Genomic DNA, 1,090 nt, shown 5'->3' on the forward strand with positions numbered 1-1,090 from the left:
AGGACAAAATCAGTGGGAAGATACTTGTGCTTCTGCCAGAACCAGTATCGCTTTCGCTTCACCACCACCCGCAGAGGAGCAATAGAGTCGTTCACGCTGGACACCGGGATCAGCAGACCTCCGTTGTCCACCTCCTCCACAAAGTTTCTGGTAGCTATGGCAAACATCTCCCAACTGGATTAAACCTGCGAGGGAGATAATCAAGTCACTGATAATCAAATCCAATCCAATTGTTTGTTACATACACAGTTGTACACGACACAGTGCACAGCAAAATGTTTCGACACAAAACAAAGAGCCTGAGTAGGTATAGATGGGAAATGGTAAATGGGCTGCACTTATATCGCGCTTTTCTACCTTAGCGGCACTCAAAACTCTTTACAATGTTTTCTCATTCACCCATTCACACACCAATGGCAACAGAGATGCCATGCAAAGTGCTGCCTGCCATTGGGAGCAACTTTGGGTTCAGTGTCTTGCCCGACATATATATATATATATATACAGACAATAATAAGCAGTATAACCTGGGTGTAAAGATTTCCATTTTTTAAATATAAAGTGGCTACAGAATTGGATTAAAACAAACTGACTCTTACAGTGTTGTTGTTTTGTATAAACACGTGAGTGTAGAGGAGCCATGATCACACCATTTCCAACTCACATAACTCTGCATAAATCTGCTTTCAGATTCTGTCATGCACTAAACAAACTACTGTACCCTTACTGATTTATTAGGGTCCGAGCACACCAGTGCAAGGACCTTATTGGAACCCTTGTGATTATTTTTATCGTTCAGCCGAAACAAACGCATTTTTGAGGGCCTAAACGTGCTCGAAAACTCACCAAATTCGCCACGCACATCGGGACTGGCGGAAATCGGAAACTAACACAGACGTGGACATGTCACTGCCAAAATGGCTCCACAGCGCCACCTTCAAAATTTCAACAGAGTCCTGTCGGAAGCATGTTTGTCCCATAGACTGTATAAAAGCTGGACGTAGCTACCGCGACGTCACCTGTTGGTTTCTGCACTGAGAAAATGAAGCCAGGGTTTTGCTACTTCCTGGTTGACATCTTGGATTTTTGG

The 1,090-nt window shown here is 43.8% G+C and overlaps 1 protein-coding gene across 1 annotated transcript in view; it reads right to left on the reverse strand.

Moving 5' to 3' along the window:
* The window catches only part of gsdmeb (gasdermin Eb), a 15,489-nt gene that overhangs the window by 12,035 nt on the left and 2,364 nt on the right, over nt 1–1,090 (reverse strand). Inside the window, exon 2 of the mRNA XM_008291061.1 lies at nt 84–185. Within this exon, the coding sequence (XP_008289283.1) occupies nt 84–167 (84 nt within the window). The 5' untranslated portion in view covers nt 168–185. The remainder of the gene's footprint in view (nt 1–83; nt 186–1,090) is intronic.

Source organism: Stegastes partitus, unplaced genomic scaffold (genome assembly GCF_000690725.1).
Source record: "Stegastes partitus isolate 25-593 unplaced genomic scaffold, Stegastes_partitus-1.0.2 Scaffold711, whole genome shotgun sequence".
NCBI lineage: Eukaryota > Metazoa > Chordata > Actinopteri > Pomacentridae > Stegastes > Stegastes partitus.